General features: G+C 34.7%; 1 protein-coding gene across 1 annotated transcript; it reads right to left on the bottom strand.

The window, feature by feature from the left end:
• Positions 1–10142: 10142 nt before the first annotated feature.
• On the bottom strand, positions 10143–15612 carry LOC100247569 (uncharacterized). The gene is made up of 8 exons (XM_002264972.5): positions 15422–15612; positions 15215–15241; positions 14934–15056; positions 13584–13833; positions 13209–13283; positions 12838–12927; positions 12645–12725; positions 10143–11563 (listed from the first exon to the last, which is right to left on the bottom strand). Exons 1-8 carry the CDS (start codon positions 15475–15477, stop codon positions 10598–10600), a joined length of 1668 nt encoding a protein of 555 aa, XP_002265008.1. The 5' UTR covers positions 15478–15612; the 3' UTR covers positions 10143–10597.
• Between the last annotated feature and the right edge of the window lie 196 nt (positions 15613–15808).

The following is a 15808-nucleotide window of genomic DNA, read 5'->3' on the forward strand; positions in this document are numbered from 1 at the left end:
ACTTAGAGGTTTTGTAAAAATATCGGCAAGTTGATCTTTTGTGCTTACAAATTCAAGTGTAATGTCACCTTTTTGTAAATGATTTCTAAGAAAATGGTGTCTAATCTCTATATGCTTAGTCCTAGAGTGTTGCATCAAATTTTTTGAAATATTTATGGCACTAATGTTATCACGTTTAATAGGAACATGCTCAAAAATCAAATTGAAATCACTAAGTGTTTGTTTCATCCAAAGGATTTGTGCACAACATAAACCAGCTGCTATGTATTCTGCTTCCGCCTTTGACAAGGCTACCGAATTTTGCTTATTACTATGCCATGAAACAAGTGAGTGTCCTAGGAAATGACAAGTGCCACTAGTGCTTTTCCTTTCAACTTTACAATTGGCAAAGTTGGCATCTAAGAATCCAATTAATTCAAAGTTATCACTCTTAGGATACCATAGGCCTATGTCCATTGTCTCTTTTAAATATCTAAGAATTCATTTTACGGCACTTAAGTGAGATTCTTTAGGACAAGATTGAAATCTAGCGCACGAGCATACACTATACATGATGTCAGGTCTACTAGCGGTCAAATATAGCAAAAAACCTATCATGCCTTTATACATAGTTGAGTTAACGGACTTACCTTTCTCATCCTTGTCAAGCTTGATGGATGAACTCATTGGAGTCTTCATTGTTTTCGCTTCCTCCATATTGAACCTTTTGAGGAGATCTCTTATATACTTTGCTTGATTGATGAAGGTTCCTTCCTTTAGTTGCTTGATTTGAAGTCCAAGGAAGAAGTTAAGTTTTCTCATCATGCTCATTTCGAACTCACTATGCATGCATTTAGAAAATTCTTCACAAAGAGAGACATTAGTAGCTCCAAAAATGATATCATCAACATATATTTGCACTAAGAGCATGTCATTTTCTTTATTTTTATGAAAAGAGTTGTGTCAATTTTTCCCATTTTAAAACCCTTTTTCAAAAGAAATTTACTCAATCTTTCATACCATGCTCTAAGTGCTTGTTTCAAACCATAAAGTGCATTTTTAAGTTTAAAAACATGATTAGGAAAGTTAAAACTTTGAAAACCGGGTGGTTGTTCAACATATACCTCTTCATTTATAAAGCCATTTAAGAAAGCACTTTTCACATCCATTTGATATAAAAGAAAGTCTTTAAAACGTGCAAAGGCAAGTAGCATCCTAATGGCTTCCAATCTAGCTACGAGAGCAAAGGTTTCTTCATAATCTATCCCTTCTTCTTGATTAAAACCTTGGGCTACCAATCTTACTTTATTCCTTATAATTATGCCATTTTCATCCATTTTATTTCTAAAGACCCATCTAGTTCCAATAACACTTTGATTTTGAGGTCTTGGCACTAATTCCCATACTTCACTTCTTTCAAATTGATTTAACTCTTCTTGCATAGCAATCATCCAATTTTCGTCAACTAGAGTATCATTTATATTTTTAGGTTCAATTTGAGAGATAAAAGCAAGATTATTGCAAATGTTTCTAAGAGATGATCTAGTTCTTACCCCACTAGATGGATTACCTATAATTTGATTTTGTGGGTGGTTGATGACAAACTTCTAATCTTTAGGAAGGTTTTAGCTTGATTCACTTTGCACTTGTTGAGGAGGAGGTAGTGCCAAAGGTGATTCTTCTTTCTTGGGATCCTCTACAACTTCTTCTTGTTGCCTTCTATCTTCAATTTGTAATTTTCCCATGGAGGTCTCCAAGCCTAAATCATCATCAAAGCTCTCTCTTTCTTGGAGAGAATTGTCAGATTCATAAAAAATAACATGGATGGACTCCTCAACAACCATGGTTCTTTTGTTAAAAACTCTAAAGGCTTTACTTAAAGTTGAGTAACCAAGAAAAATTCCAACATCCGATTTTGCATCAAAATTTTCAAGATTGTCTTTGGTTTTTAATATAAAGCATTTGCACCCAAAGACTTTGAAATAGCTAATGTTGGGTTTCTTGTTTTTCCGAAGCTTATAGGGAGTTTTTTTAAGAATAGGCCTCAATAAAATTCTATTTAAAACATAACAAGAAGTGTTAATTGCTTCGGCCCAAAAGTATTTTGGTAAATTGTTTTCATTTAGCATGGTTCTAGCCATTTCTTGAAGAGTTCTATTTTTCCTTTCAACTACCCCATTTTGTTGAGGAGTTCTAGGAGCCAAAAATTTGTGGTTAATACCATGCTCATTGCAATAGTCTTCAAAATCAATATTTTCAAACTCTCCTCCATGATCACTTCTTATACAAGAAATTGTAAAACCTTTTTCATTTTGAACCTTGTTGCAAAACTTTGAAAACTCAAAAAAGACTTCATTCTTTTGACTTAAAAATAAGACCCAAGTGTATCTAGAGAAGTCATCCACAATAACAAATGCATAAGATTTTCCTCCAAGGTTTGGTGTCCTAGAGGGACCAAATAAATCCATATGCAGGCCTAGTTATTGAAATGAAATTTTTGTTTTTAAAAGAGTTTTTGATTTGCTTTCTCATTTGACAAGCTTCACAAACTTTGTCTTTTTGAAAATTTCTTTTGGGAAGGCCTCTAACAAGTGCTTCTTTGTTGAGTTGGGAAATGAGGTCCATGTTAGCATGTCCCAACCTCCTATGCTACAACCAACTTTGATCATGCATGCTTGAAAAACATTTACCATGGCCATCATATTTGAAATATTTATAGCATAAAAATTATCACATCTATGGCCCATGAAGATGGTTTTATCATTTTGAATATCTTTGATAATGCAATGAAATGCTTCAAAAATCACTTTAAAACCTTTGTCACAAAGTTAAATTATGTTCAAAAGATTATGTTTTAAACCATCCACTAATAAAACACTTTCAATAAGAGAGGATGTGTCATTACCAATGTTGCCTTGACCAATGATCCTTCCTTTTGCATTGTCTCCAAAGGTAACCTATCCTCCCTTTCTCTTTGTAAGGAAAACAAACTTGGATTCATCCCCGGTCATGTGTCTTGAGCATCCACTATCCAAGAACCACTTATCCTTCTTTGAACCCTACAAAATAAAATTTAAGTTGATTTAGGTACCAATATCTTTTTGGGTCCTTGAGGGTTAGTGACTTTGGATTTCTCAACCCAAACCTTTTTAGCTTTAGCATTTGAATTCTTTTGAGAACCATTTCTTAAGAGACATGTACTACTAATGTCTCCTCCTCTTCTACAAAAGTTGCAAGTGGTAGAATGACTTACACTTGCGGATTCTTTTACAAAGTAGTTTTTAAAATACTTTTGATTTTTTGAAGATTTGAATCCTAACCCTTGTTTGTCAAAAATACATTTTTGGCTAACTAAGATCATTTCAAAATATTTTTTTCCACAAGAGAAAATTGAAAGAGAGGAGGTCAACCATTCATTTTTCTTTTTCAAAATCTCATTTTCACTTCTCAAAATCTTATTTTCTTTTTCAAGATGAGTTTTAGATATTTCAACAATTGAAACTTTTTCTTTTACTTCTTCAAGTTCTTTTTCAAGTTCTTGAATTTTATTTTTAAGAGAATTATTTTTCAAACTAAGTTTTTCAAAATCCTCATATAATTCTTCAAAAACATCATACATATCTTCATCACTAAAGTTAGAGTTTACCTCATCAAGATCATCTATTGCCATGAAGCACATGTTTGTTACTTCCTTCTCCTTTTTTTCTTCGGAGGATTCTTCACTTTCGCTCCAAGTGGCCATCATTGCCTTCTTCATTCTTCTCTTGGCTTCACTCTTGTAGAGTGGACAATCATATTTAATGTGTCCCAGTTTTTTGCATTTGAAGCATATCAAATCTCTTTTATCTTCTCATTTCTCCTTGTCACCATGGGATGAAGATTCCTTTTTAGAAGGATCTCTTCTAGAGGTGAACTTTCTTCCTCTAAACCTTTCACCTCTCATGTATTTGTTGAGCTTTCTTGTGATGAGGGCTAAATCATCATCTTCATCACTTGGTTTTTCTTCTTCAACATCTTCTTCTTCCTTGGTTATAGCTTTGAGGGTTATGTTCTTCTTCTTTTTGTCTTTACCCTCTTGTAGCTTCTTTGTCAAATTGATCTCATATGTCATTAATGACCCTATGAGCTCTTCCATAGGTAGCTTAGTCAAGTCTTTTGCTCCTTGAATTGCAGTGACCTTGGTATGCCACTTTGATGGGAAAGACCTCAATATCTTCATCACCTTCTCGGATTCCTTGTAGGTTTTTCCCAAAGCTTCAAGACCATTGACAATGTCGGTGAACCTAGTAATCATCTCAACAATAGTATCATTTTTTTTCATTGAAAACAATTCATAGTTATGAACAAGTAAATTAATTTTTGACTCTTTCACTTGATTAGTTCCTTCATGAGTTATTTCAAGCAACCTCTAAATTTCTTTAGCCGATTTGCATTGACATATTCTATTATATTCATTTCTATCCATAGCACATTGCAAAGTAAAAACGACTTTAGCATTTAATTGAAAGTTTTTTCTATCAAGCTCATTCCATTCTTGCTTGGGTTTTGGAACCAAAACTCCATCAACTAGTTTAGTGGGAAAAGTTAGGCCATCTTCAATGACGTCTCATACATCTAAATCAGTAGATTGTAAGTACCAAGTCATTCTAGTTTTCCAATAGGGATAGTCGGATCCCGTAAAGAATGAAGCTCTATGTTTTGAAAAAATTTTAGCTTGAGATGAGCTTGATGCAATAGTCATATCCTCTTAGACGATTAATTTTTTTTTTTAAAAAAAAAAAAAAAACAAGAGGTCTAGTTCTGATACCAATTGAGAAAATAAATGCTATGCTTAATTAAGAAAAACACCTAAAAGGGGGGAGGGAGATGAATTGGGTTTTTTAAATTCTTTTCAATCACAACGAGTTCAAGCACAATATAAGCAAAATAAAGAGATAGAGTTAGAGAATTCAAACTTGGGTTTTATAGTGGTTCGACACTTCCTTCCCTACATCCACTCTCCTCAATCTTTTAACCGAGTGAGGGTTCCACTAACTTGAAGCTTCAACCAAGCTTCCAATCTTCTTACACTTGGATTCTGGCTCCAATGGGCTCTTACACAATCTCTTCAAGATTTAAACCTCTTGAAGGCTTTGACACTCAGTTTTTACAAGAATGAATCCCTCAACCTAGCTTAAGGATAGCTCAAATATAAGACAAAGCTAGGATGACACATAAGAGTGCACTAAAGGATATGCAAGTGATGATTTAATGCACAAAGAAAGAAATGAGAGTTTTTTGATCAAGAACAGGTAGGTAGACAATTGATTGCAAGTGTTCTCTCGTCAATAAATAAAGTGGAGCTCTCAATTTATAGGTTTCTAAGCTCGGGAGCCAAAAACAGCAAAAGGTAACCTCAACTGGTCGAGCTAGGGGTTGACCGGTTCACTAGCCGTTGGAACATTTAATGCTTGACAGGTTACCGTTGCCTCGATCGAACCTTGATCGGTCCTCAACCAGACCTCGACCGAGAAGAGAAGGCTACTGGGAGAGAAAGAAAATTTTGTGCATCCCTCTATCGAACCTCGACCGGACAGGGGCAACCGGTCGACCGATTCCCCAACCGGTTGAGCAGGTTGGTCATAGCCTCGATCGGTTGAGCCTTTTGGCCCCGAAAACCTATATTTTTCAATTCCTTTCTTTTCTAACACTTAAGCAAGGTTTTTAGGTGAATTATTATGCCAATTTTAAAACATTTTGCCTAAGGTACATTTGTTAAAACTCAAGTTTTAATGAAATTGAAGTTTTAAAGAATAAACCGAGTTTTCTAAATTGCATGAAACGGTATGAAAATCCTAAGTGTACTCATGCATTCATCTTACATTAGTTTCCTATGATCACAAGTCTTCCAAACGTCTCGATCTTGTATCCATTTGGTCTTTTGATGAATTTTCAAGTTTATGCCTGAGATTCTTAACCATTAAACCAATTAGTCATTTAACCATGATTTTTTATCATCAAAACCCGATTAGGAGAGCCCTTGGGCTAACAATTTCCTATCTTCATTTATAAATCTTTGAGATGAAAAATCTAAGTGTGAGGTATCACTTAGGGATTCTCAAGTGTGGGGTATCACTTAAGGAGTTGTTTAAGAGTGAGGTATCTCTTGAAGATTGTAAAATGTGCTTAGAACTAAAATTTCAAGAGGTTTGATTGGAACCATAATCCGATTGTATTGCTTGAAGGCTTGGGTTGGAAGCCTTAAATTAGTGGAACCTCAAGTTTGGGATTGAAGCTAGAGGAGAATGGATGAAGGTCGGGTTGCACTGAATCGCTATAAAAATCTTGTGTTTATTTTCTCTCTTCCTTACCCTTTTACTTTATATGCAATTGTTTTTATATGGTTTTGCTATATATTTTGCATATAATTGTCTCTTGCATTCACATAATTTAAATTTTCAAAAAAAGATCATCACCCTATTCGCCCCTTCTCTAGGATGATTACCTTAGGTTGAATTAACCAAATTTTATAACACATACATGTGATCTAGATGTTCCTAGATCAAAATCCATCCAACGAAGAAGAAGCCTAAAGAGTTCGAAGGTCTCATACACCCAAGATCTTTCGTTCGATGACTCGATCCACGATCTTGGCATTCCAAAGTGTGGGCAGTGGAAAGGAGGAAGCTTTGACTCTCTCTATTTTTCTAAAAGTGGAAGATGACTAACTAAAAGTCATTAGAAAACCCTAACCCATAAGGGGGTATTTATACGGTTACCCACTAGGCTTAAGTGACTTGAACCCATCAAGGCTTGAGTCACTTAATCTAGCCCTAACATGTCTTAATTGATTAATTAACCACATAAGGCCATCTAATTAATCAATTAGTCCAATCTAGAGACCTTATTTATTATCCCCTATGCAACCTTGAGTAATTACCAAAATGCCCTTATGCATAAGAATGAACCTAAAGCCAATCCAACCCTCATAAATTATGTCATCATGGTATATAAGCTTAGAGTGGGGACCATTGAGACCCATAGGAGTACTGGCTCCCTCATAATCCAATTTTGAAGTTGATTTAACATTCTACTAAAGAGAATCAACTACACTCCAGTACCTTATGTAAATAACAACGAGACAAAGCTCGCATTCATGACCTACTATCCACTACATGCAGATTCCCCATGAAACTGGTGTCTATAATCTAACAAGATAGTGTTATCACCTATCAATATTATCTCTCAAATCCTTGAGCATATGTCAAATTCCACTAAAGGAATTACTGTGGCCACAAATTTCATGATCACATGTTCCTTGGATCACCCAAAGGGACACACCATCTCAATCGCATGACATATCATGGTGCCTCTATTGAGAATGCCTATTATCACTAGCCTCCATCAACAATGACCTAATTCATAAGGATATATGACTACTTTAGGGTCTCGCCCATAGGTCAAAACTTTCTATTGATTTTGACACAGGTTCAATGTCCTCTCAAGGTTGAGAGTCCATGTAGTATAGTAACTTGGTGAATCATGACAATTGATAGCCTTGCATCATGATTTGTCATAGGTCCTATCCAATGTGCATCATATACACTAGTACGCTCACCATAGGAAACTCATCCCAACGGCCAAGACAAGTCATCCCTTCAATTAGGAGGTGGTGCACTATAGTCTCTACTAGATTGCCCAAATCCATGAAATGACTATGGATAACTCACCTACTTACAAAGAACACATAACTTGTATCTTCTGTACAACTCCTAATGCTTCTAAATCATATACAATGTAAGAGATATGGGTTGAATGTTTAAATCAATGTTGATACACCAAAAGGATAGTAAGGGGATAGTTAAGTTTAACTTTATTACATCATGTCTTGCTTTTAAGGGCTCAATCCCAACAAACTACACATCGCTTCCAACCCATATGAGCTTAAATTGACTACGACACAAAAAAAAAACAAAAAACAAAAAAAAAATCCAGCACTATGAAAACCTAAAAATTCGACTTATGTAAAAGTTATGACATGCTTACAAGATTAAAATCTTTAGTCTTGGCAAAAGTTAGAGAACTAAAAAGAAAAAAAAAAACCTAGTTTGCTAAATTGAAAACTTGGAAAGGCGACCTAGGCAAAAGTTAGGACATGCTCGCAAAATTAAGATCTTTAGTCTTGGCAAAAGTTGGAGCACAAAAAAAGAAAAAAAAATAATTCTTGAACTGCATTGTGACTATGTTAGAACTTGATCCCATCCTGGATACGTAAGTAGCTTAGAAATTCATTCCAAGTTCAATCAGATAAAAAATAAAAATAAAAAATAAAAAATATTTTTCTTAAACTACATTATGACTTGATCTCAACCCGAGTATGTATGCAACTTGGACATTCATTCCAAGTTTAGTCACATAAAAAAAACAATTTTTTTCTTAAACTATAACCGAACTGATGAGAGAACACAAAATGATTGAGGGAATTCTCAAGGATCAGAGAGGTATTTATATGGCAGTTAAGTGTTCTTTAGGTTCTTCTAACCAAAATAAGAACATTATAGAATTCACCAAACAGAAGGGAAAGTTCAAGGGCAAGAGAAGAAGAAGAAGAGTAAGGGTCATGACAAATGTTTCCTTTGTGGTAAAAAAGGCCATTAGAAAAAGGAATGCCCTTAGTTCTTAAAGAGACAGTCAGGTATGCATCATTCTCTTTTAGTTGAATCATGTTTAGTATTAGATTCCACTAACTCTTGGTGGATAAATTTTGGAGCCATTGATCATGTTTATAATTCTTTATAGGGGTTTTAGCTAAGGGAAAGGTTGAATGATAGGGATATGTACCTAACATTAGCTTTTGAAGCAAGAATTGTTGTACAGGCAATGGGATGTGTTACCCTTATCTTAGATGATAGTTCTCTTCTAAAGTTAAAAGATTGTCTTTATATTTTTGAGTCTAGGAAGAATTTGATTTTGGTTTCTAATTTTTGTAAATAGAGTTTATCATAAGCTTAAATTATGACTAAAAACTTAAGTTGTTTGTTTGATAGTCAAATGGGTAGAATTTTAGTAGTTATGTGTCTCAATAACAATTTATAATTTTTAACTAAAATAAAATATATATTTTAACCTATTTATTATTTCACTTAATTTTGTAATTATAAAATAATTAATGAAATATAAAACATTTCAAGTTAATTAGTTATTTAATATTTTAGTAATATGATATTCATAATTGAAAAAATATATTTAACTTTTATAAATTTTAAATATATAAAATTAATGAATTTATAAAAGATGAACATGTCATAAATGGATTCGATTATAAATATATTGTTTTGACGCGAATAAACAAAAGATTTAGATGGACTGAATAAATAAATCCAAAAACGACATGGTTATTATAACATAATTACAATATAATTATGAAGAAGTCTCATTCCAAACCTTCAAATTTGTGTGAATTAAGAGTGGTGTTGTTGGGTGATGTGAAAATTAAGGAGAAAAAGAAAAGGGAAAAATCATAACCCTTGTCCTCAAATGCTTCCTATAGCTACATTAATAATTTAATATGGTCCCTATTTTTGAAGATGGGTATTCTTTTACGAGGTCCCATGTATGGGCCATATTAGTGTGGTGGCCCAGCCGTTCCCTTTTGTAGATGAGTTCATGGGTGTAGTGATTTGGGCTGAACTGGACTTCAAAGATCATTTCAAAATTTTGAAAGTCAAACTCAAAGAATTGGTGACGTGGCGATAAATATCGGCAAATAATCGATAAAAATATTAGTAAAATATTGATATTTTGCAAAAAAATAAGTTTGACAAATACTTAAAGACGGTATTTGGTATAAGAGAATGAAGAGTCGGAATGCATTTGGATAACTTAAATGAATAGTTTAAAATTATTATTTTACCCTTATATTTTGGTTTGGTTTTTATGACTTTGTATGATTAATTTTATTTATTGAGTAAAAATTATTTTTCTTAAGCTTATTATTTAAAAAAAAAAAAAAACTTTTAACCCATATTCTTCTAAAATAAAAAATATATATATATTTTAAATTAAATATAAGAATATTATTATCAATTTATTTTTTAATTCATACTTTCATTATTATCAAACACTAAAATGAAAACAAATAATTATTTTAATCTTACATTCCGAAATACATCCAAACACAATAATTGAAATTATCAAATTCATTTTTATTCGAAAAAAAAAAAATATTCATTTTCGTTCCTTATGCTCCCTCTTACCGTAAATAAAGAAAAAAAAATGGAAATAACTTAACATAATCTAAAGACACTTTCCATGTCTTGGAACTGGGTCTTAATTCCTGATTTGAACCCATTCCAGCTCCTCCTAACACAATCTTACAATTTTCAGAAGAGGAAAAAATAAAAATGAAGCCATAATCTTACATTCTTCACTTCAATTTTTCCCTCCCTGCTCCTAGTCATTCACAATTAGGTTTAATTTTGAACCAGCCATGCATGCACTAAACAAGTGGTTGATTTCTGGACATGGAAATACTGTTTTTACTTCATACAACAAAATAGAGGCATCTGTGAGCACCACCCACTGGTCTGTATGCTTCTAACTAAAACCATTTGTAAGTATCAATAATCTGAAGAGCAAATCAGGTATTCCCCTTCTTCTCTAAGTGCTTCCTCCCATTCAGATGAAAGGCCATGTTGCGCTCACTCTTGCAGGTTACATTACATGCCCCACACCATAATCTTAACTGGTCCTTGATCTGATCCGAGTGACTCTTCCCATTTAGGTGAGAATCCATGTCCACCTTGCTGTTGCAACTCACACTACAGATACTGCACCATAATCCTAACTGTTCCTTCAGCTGCTCCAAGTGCCTCCTCCCATTTCGGTGAGAGGCCATATCAACCTCACTGTTGCACCTTACATTGCAGTTACTGCACCATAATTCAGACAGCTGCTTTATCCTATCAAAGTGCCTCCTTCCATTGAGATGAGAGGCCAGGTCAAGCTCCCTTGTGCAGCTTACATTACAGATATTGCACCATGATCTCAACTCTTTCATTCCATCACCAGTTTGCCTTGAGTTCTTCTGATGGCCTTGCTCATTGGTCTGTACCTCTTGCTTTTTGTTATTCTTCTGGTTTGGTCCATTGCTAGATGCAGACTTTTGTTGCTCATCATCTTTGGTCTCATCAAGTTTCTTCACTGTTGAAGCAGCTGAGATTCCATTGTTTTTGGAATTCAGATTGTTGGAAGTACACTTTGGTTGCTCCTCTTTGGTGGACTGATCAGATTTCTTGGCCATTGAAGCAGATGGGGAACAATTGGTTTTGGTTGCCTGGTTTTTGGCTCTCAGCTGCTCAGAAATGGCCTGATGTCTCTTCCCTTGAAGGTGGGAATTGAAGGTCGCTTCAGTTTGGGTTGTGAACTGGCATACAGCACAAGCCCACTCTTTCTGGACTTTCTCATGAAGAGGTATCTTGGGGGTTCTATCGTCTCTACATGCCTCAATTTCTGCAGCCACCAGTACTGCTGCCCTTTCTTTTATCTCCACAGAACAGGTTGTATTACTTCTAGTTTCACCAAGATTTATCTCTGTTTGTTTAACCTGAAAATGTGGCAGTTTGTAAAAGTTAACATAAAGCTGTTTGTTGGTTTGCCCTGATTTGGACTGTCAAAAACATAATCTCAGCAGAGCACATGCAAGAAATTAATGGGAAAAAGGTACTTATGACCATAATCAGTCCCTCATTTTGATAAACCATATAGCTGATAAACAACCACAATGCACGTGAGCATGATGCTTAAAATCCTATAGTATATTGGCTAAACATCAAGAACCATATGCAATAATTAGAATTCCAACTTCCTTAGTTCTCAAGATAACCTGAATGATGACTTCTGTCATCCGACACACGGCTTAATGATCCCTTTCCTATGCCAAGGAAGGGTGGTGTCATAAACCTGCAGATGCTGATCTCATGGATGGAGGCTGGATCTTCTTGGTTAACCATGAGACATGAATGCAGAACTAAGATGGATACAGAGAAATGGATTTGAGTACTTCAATCCCTTGAATTAAAGAGGCTGACCATGGCATATCTCTCTATGATTTGAAGCAGAAGGGAATCCTTTCACTCAGCCCAATAAGCCAGAAGTGCATGGCTACAATGGACTCAGAGGAAAGAGTATGACCACTTCACTCTTTCAAGATGAAGAGGATACCACGTGCCATATATCCAATAAGATTGAAAAGTGGGTTAAGCCCCCTAAGTTTCACCTCTATGATCAAGGGAATAAGAGGGTTGACAAAAGTCAGACCCATCTCAATGGATCATCATTAAAGGTCGACTTAGGGTAAGACACTAATGGTTATATGCTTCACCAAGTCATGAATATAATGGAATTACTGAAGGGACTGCATTTTCCATTCACAAAGGATGACAAAAATTACTTAAGCAGTAGGGGGAACTACAAAATAGTATTTGGCCATTTTTGAACTTAGCTATTTTCCACTCTCATTGTGTTTCACACAAGAGTTGTGCATGTGTCTAAATTCGTTCATTACTTATGTCTCAGATTTATCAGCATCTGGAACTCTCTCTTAACTTGTAGCCAAATAGTTTGTAGGGGCAAAATTAATCCTAGTGAAATATAAGGAGCCATTTAAATATGAGAAGAAACCTTACCCACTGTGCTGTACCACCAAATGTTCTCTGTGTTACTTCTGTCACTTTGACCTCCTCCTTAGCAGCATTAGGCCATTCATACTTCACATGATTCAAGGACAATTCCAAAATCATTCAACATTCATGTCTTAAAATAATAATAATAATCCTTGTGTGAAGACAGCCTACTTTATAAATAAAAAGCAAAACTTACCCTCTTTGCTTCATCCCCCCCATTTTTTATCTCTGTTACTTTGACTACTTGGATCTCCTTTTCAGCAACATTAGGCTCTTCACACTTCCACTGAGGTGAGAAAAAAGGTGAGAAGAATCAATCATAAAAGGAATTCATGAATTGCAAAAACATGCAGGAATGTATTATTATTTTGAAAATTATTGATTATTTCACCATAAAAAATATCATTTAATCCATAAACTTGTTCTCTCATTCACAGAAACATACATAAAGTGGTTTTTCTTTTAAAACCGTGGCCATTGAATCAAATGCATCAGTAATTTACATGAACAGCATTTCTCTGGGGATCTGCCTCCATAGAAATTAAATAGCCACATTAGAGTACTTACCTGTTCCCCTTTTTTCTCCGGTGCTGCAGGTGCTTTGATCTCTTTCACTTCAACATTAGGCTTTGTGCTCCTCAACTGAAAAGTCATGTGTAAAGAAGAGGACAGTGAGAGAGAAACCATAACCAACATGTTCCCAGAAGAGTCGAATACTGAATTAAATTCCGGGCTATCACAGTTGAATCTGATTATGCATATATAATTATGTAAATCTAAATGCACATGCATATGTGAAAAAATGAGAACACAATTATATATAGATATATACATGAATTTAGACCAAATGATTTTAGATGACCTGCTATAGTCATTTTTTACCTGAACATTTCAAATAAAACTCTGTTTGACTTGTTGATAATCCTACTTATAATGGCATACCTTCCTAGCAAGTAGTTTCTCCAAAGCTTCAGGTCCATTCTCCTTAGTATATTGGTCTGCTGAAACAAGAAAGGTTTCTCTACTATGAAACTTCTTTTTTGATTCATTGAAGAGCCAATTCATGACAACTTGTGGATCCATGGACAAGCATGGATGAACTAGGTGTTGATAGACATAATATGAACCATCAAACTGCGGTATCACCAGCCAGCAGATGACCATCAGCTTTATGTAAGGCCAGAATGGTACCCTGACATGCATTATATAAGAAAATAAAATATTTAAATCTCATGATGACAAGGCAAATAGAAAAATGATCACAAAATCATCTGATCTTCCCGGAAAAAAACCAAACTACACAGACTTTTTAAACACCATTTACAAAAGGGAAAATAAGTTTCTTCGAATTTCAGTTTCTGTTAAATTTATATGCATCCACTTGGATGGACTACGTAAGCTCGGTTTTAACTTTCAACATCTATTATGAAGAGTTGAAAAAGAAATGAAGAAAACAAAAACATTAGAATTGTGCACAGATTAGAGCTTTCAATGGGTTCAAAGATGATCAGCATTTGCCCCAATTAAGCTTCAAGTGAGAGATTAGATCCAGTTGCCCTACAAAAACTTGTCAGATTCCGAATTTTCTATTTCCATTTGTTTCTCAGCATCCAAATGATGCATAAAGCTTAATTTGATTTCAAGGCAGCCAAATTCCATGGAGATAAGTGCATCCATGCTTTCAAGTTCCCTATAAAGATGAGACATAAAAACTTGTAGATCCATCTTATTTCCAAAGCTGACACCCTAAAAGAAGAAAACCACCTCCTTGAACTATCAAAAAGTGTACAATTTAGTTAATAAATTACCTGTACTTATGTTTTGTGTTCCAAATAGCACAATAAGGTAGGTCGGGTGCACCCGCATTTTCAAAGAAAAACTTTTCTTAAACAAGAAAATCACATTCCACCATTTATATTTCATTAATTTCTGACGTATCCACAATGATCTTGAAATTGAGAATAAATCCCAAATTAGCTTGAAAATTCCATGAACTCAGCCAAACACAAACACCCTTCAGACCATTTATCCAAACGAAAATTATTGTACTTAAAAAAAACAAAAATAAACCACTTCTTTTTCAAATGTTATAACCTTTCTGCTGATCAGATTGTGAGCATTTGTCAAAGCAGAGAAATGAAGGAATATAAAATACATGGAGGCCTGGAACATTAAACATCTCGATTATTTTCATAGGAAAGAAAACTGAAAAAAGCAACTCCAAATTCCTTAAGGGCAAAGAAATGAAACAAACAGAGTCACGTATAGTGGAATGCAGTTGAGCAAAATTACCATTCAAGGAGCTTGGAAAAAGCATGATCATAGAGTGAAATCAAGGAAAATAGAACCCAATACGCCACCAACTTCCGAAAGTCTGAGATTGAGTTAGTCTCAATTGCCCGAATTGAAGAACATCTGTGAAGAACCGAGATGATGTTGATGATTATTACGACAATAAAGAATAATCCTTTCCCTTTTCAGTTTCCCAACACAATAAATGTAACTGAACTATTCGTAGAACAAGAAAAGAGTAAATGAATCATCATATCTTGAGGTGTAAGACCAAGACTTACAGAGGATAACCCAGTGCAAATAGAGGCCTGCAAGTAGAAATCCAAACAAATGACTAACAATCAATGACAAGAATGTGGGTAATCCAAAGAAAATAGATAAAACCAACAGGGAGAAATCAAAGAAAATCCCATGTTTGTCCTCAAACAGAGAATTCCACTTCATTTTCCAAAAATTTCCAATGGCGAGAAAATGCGTGGACAACATACCAGGCAAGAATATCAAAGCATGCAGCTGAGAACTTGAGAACATTCATAAAACCCATCTGGGAATTGAGGGATGAGCTGGGCTTTCTCAGTATATATGTAAAGAGAAAGAGGAAAGAAAAAAAAAAAGAAGATTCTTGAAGTGTGCTCTCTTGGAGTGGTTTTCTTTAGTTTTTATAAGAGACGCGGGAGAAGTCAAGCACGAATACTTACAGCATAAATAAAATAGGGAAAAGTCTACAATACCTCCTTCGGTACCATGCCTCCATTTTTTTTCATCCATTGGATGAAAATGATTAAATCTCAACCATCCAAAATGAAAAAGAAAAAAAAAAAATTTCAAAAAAAATTCTCCCGGGTACCTTCCCCTCCCGTTCTCTCCCCCATTCG

The sequence above is a fragment of the Vitis vinifera genome, chromosome 3, assembly GCF_030704535.1.
Source record: "Vitis vinifera cultivar Pinot Noir 40024 chromosome 3, ASM3070453v1".
Lineage (NCBI taxonomy): Eukaryota > Viridiplantae > Streptophyta > Magnoliopsida > Vitales > Vitaceae > Vitis > Vitis vinifera.

Bases quoted from the DNA above. Each gene is read 5' to 3' on its own strand.
- LOC100247569 (XM_002264972.5), bottom strand. From the start codon at position 15,477: ATGGGTTTTATGAATGTTCTCAAGTTCTCAGCTGCATGCTTTGATATT. The intron at 15,057-15,214 runs GTAAGTCTTGGT...GGTTCTTCACAG, and splicing joins TTTGCACTGGGTTATCCTCT to ATGTTCTTCAATTCGGGCAA. The intron at 12,726-12,837 runs GTAAGTTTTGCT...AATCATGTGAAG, and splicing joins GGGGGGATGAAGCAAAGAGG to TATGAATGGCCTAATGCTGC.